Source organism: Sinocyclocheilus grahami, unplaced genomic scaffold, assembly GCF_001515645.1.
Source record: "Sinocyclocheilus grahami isolate Dianchi unplaced genomic scaffold, SAMN03320097.WGS_v1.1 scaffold5782.1, whole genome shotgun sequence".
Lineage (NCBI taxonomy): Eukaryota > Metazoa > Chordata > Actinopteri > Cypriniformes > Cyprinidae > Sinocyclocheilus > Sinocyclocheilus grahami.
In genome coordinates this window covers 8,016-10,307 of record NW_015510375.1, presented here as the reverse complement: position 1 = coordinate 10,307, position 2,292 = coordinate 8,016, and the positions used below count along the sequence as shown (strand labels likewise).

The 2,292-nt window shown below is 38.7% G+C and overlaps 1 protein-coding gene across 1 annotated transcript; it reads right to left on the bottom strand.

Moving 5' to 3' along the window:
* Window positions 1-6: 6 nt before the first annotated feature.
* On the bottom strand, window positions 7-2,202 carry LOC107577339 (ankyrin repeat domain-containing protein 46). Its single transcript, XM_016263426.1, has 3 exons — window positions 1,823-2,202; window positions 735-893; window positions 7-653 (listed from the first exon to the last, which is right to left on the bottom strand). Exons 1-3 carry the CDS (start codon window positions 2,131-2,133, stop codon window positions 437-439), a joined length of 687 nt encoding a protein of 228 aa, XP_016118912.1. The 5' UTR covers window positions 2,134-2,202; the 3' UTR covers window positions 7-436.
* Between the last annotated feature and the right edge of the window lie 90 nt (window positions 2,203-2,292).

Genomic DNA, 2,292 nt, shown 5'->3' with positions numbered 1-2,292 from the left:
AAAAAAAAGATGATAGAAAAGGAAAAGAAGTAAATACTAGGATGAAAACATCATGCCTGATCTAACCTACAGCAGTCACCTAATGTTGTTTACATCACCACTGAAATTATTACAAGTGTATATGTCTACTGAGCAACCAGTTGGCCGGCTTCAGTGATCATGGAAAGATCTGTGAGAAATGGGTTTACATCACTTTGAGTGTGTTTGAGAAACTTCTAACATTTTCCTCCATAAATACCTTTCAGTCTTCCTTCATAGCACAGCCATCATCATGTGAACACCGTCACTTGACCTCAACTGTGAGAATAACAAGTTTCTAAACTTCACATTAAACCTAATCTTGTACTATGAAGAACCTTCACTCAAGGTCCACTCAAACCTCCCTTTAGTTCAAAGTTTGACTCGTCTGGTGCCCAGATATAACACAATCCGGCCCTCAGTGGACCAACTCCAGCTGACTTGCAGAAAAGGGCAGTACGCCACTAACATAGTAAGCAATGCCCAAAGAAAGAAGGGCGATGACCACCAGCAGCAGCAGCACCCTCCAGAAGCCCAAGTCCTCCACAAACTCCTGCCAGGTGGAGCGAAAGCTGGACAGCACACTCTCACTGTTCTGCAGGTTTGGATTCAGCAGCGAATGGCTCTCCATCGCACTAGGAACAACGTTACTCTGTTAGGAAAAAAGGTGCTGAAACATGTAAAGTAATGAAAATATGTAAATGTGCAAATCTAACCTCTCACTCTCAGCCATCTGCATGGCTTCAAGTTTGGAGTGAGCTCCTCTGTTGAACCCCTTGACCTCTTGCTCTTCCAGCCCTTCCAGCAACCGAATGGCATCTTTATTTACTCCTCTCCTCTTAGCCAGCACCAGTGGTGTGGACCCATTGTGGTTACTGTTCCAGTGTTAAAGAACAATTGAGAAACATTACATAGAGTCAGATAATGATAATAATTACATCACTACAAGTGGTACTGCTGCAGTAAAATAATAAATTAATACAATATCTCTTAGAAACAGTATAACACATTTTATTTCTATTTTGTGAAAGTGGTGGCTAACTTTCATAATAGCTTCCATGGTTATTATGGAAAAGATAAAATTGCATTAATACAAATTTTGATAAAATTATATAAAAAAGGAGAGAAACATAATAGAGTACAACAGAAGTACACGGGGGTAAAAGGTGAATTTTATTTTATTAGAATTTTTAAAACATTTAATAGTTTTATGTAGCGAACGTGAAATGTTAAATTTACCAAATATATTCTGAGATAAAGGTCTTGTTGCTGATTTTCAGTTTTGTTCAAGGTAATTAAAATCAAGGTTTTTCAAAACCAAACAATATGTAAAAGGATGACTTGTTCATTTGTTGACATGACATGGCCAGATTCAAATAGTTTTCAGTTAAAAAGATAATAATCATATTTATAATGACACCATTATATATTTTTTATTATTACATTTATTTGATCAAAATAAACAGAATATGGCACAAACTAAATTGATTACTAAAGCGAATGTGACTTTGAACAAGTATTTTATGCAAAACTTATTGTGCAAAACCTAATTAAACTTAATTAGTATACGTACTACAGCTAAAATATTTGTATCAATACGGTTTTCTTCCCCTAAAATGTGTTGCTCTGTCAATGTTCAATAAATAAGATTGTAATAAACTGTGAAAATTGTAGAAGTGAAAAGCACAGGTGTGCCACAGTATTAGTCACATTGTACCCTACATTAAGAAAGAAAGAAAGAGTAGTCACAAACACTTACCAACAAACATATAATTGTTCAAATAAATATATTGGCATATCTCACCAAATATCAATTTTGAGACCATTGGACACCAGGAACTGAATCGTGTCCACATGTCCGCACAGGTGCAGTGCAGTGTTGCCCTGATAGTCGGTGGCTAACAGATCTGCGCCGAACTTGTGCAGGAAGCGGCAGATGTCCACATTACCTCGCGCCGCTGCCAGATGCAGACCTGTGCGGCCCCTGTGGTCGCGGATGTTGGGGTCGCAGCCAGCCTCCAGCAGACGCCGAGCGAAACTCAAGTCCCCATCAATACAAGCCTGCAGTAACGGTACACTGGTCTGCGACGAGTCAGTGATGAAGACATATGACATGTCTGAGTCGGTCTCCGAAAATTCCAGCGTAACTGAAAAACCCAACTGTTAAACGTACGATCGACACTTCATAATACAACACTGAATAAGACAGCTATTTGAGAGAGAGAAGAGAGAGAAAGAGCTTTATTGCCAAGTGCGCTTACACACACACACACA

Coding starts and splice junctions, on each gene's coding strand:
- LOC107577339 (XM_016263426.1), bottom strand. CDS start 2,133: ATGTCATATGTCTTCATCACTGACTCGTCGCAGACCAGTGTACCGTTA. Junction 894..1,822: donor GGTCTCAAAATTGATATTTG/GTGAGATATGCC, acceptor ACACTGGAACAG/TAACCACAATGGGTCCACAC. Junction 654..734: donor CAGATGGCTGAGAGTGAGAG/GTTAGATTTGCA, acceptor CGTTGTTCCTAG/TGCGATGGAGAGCCATTCGC.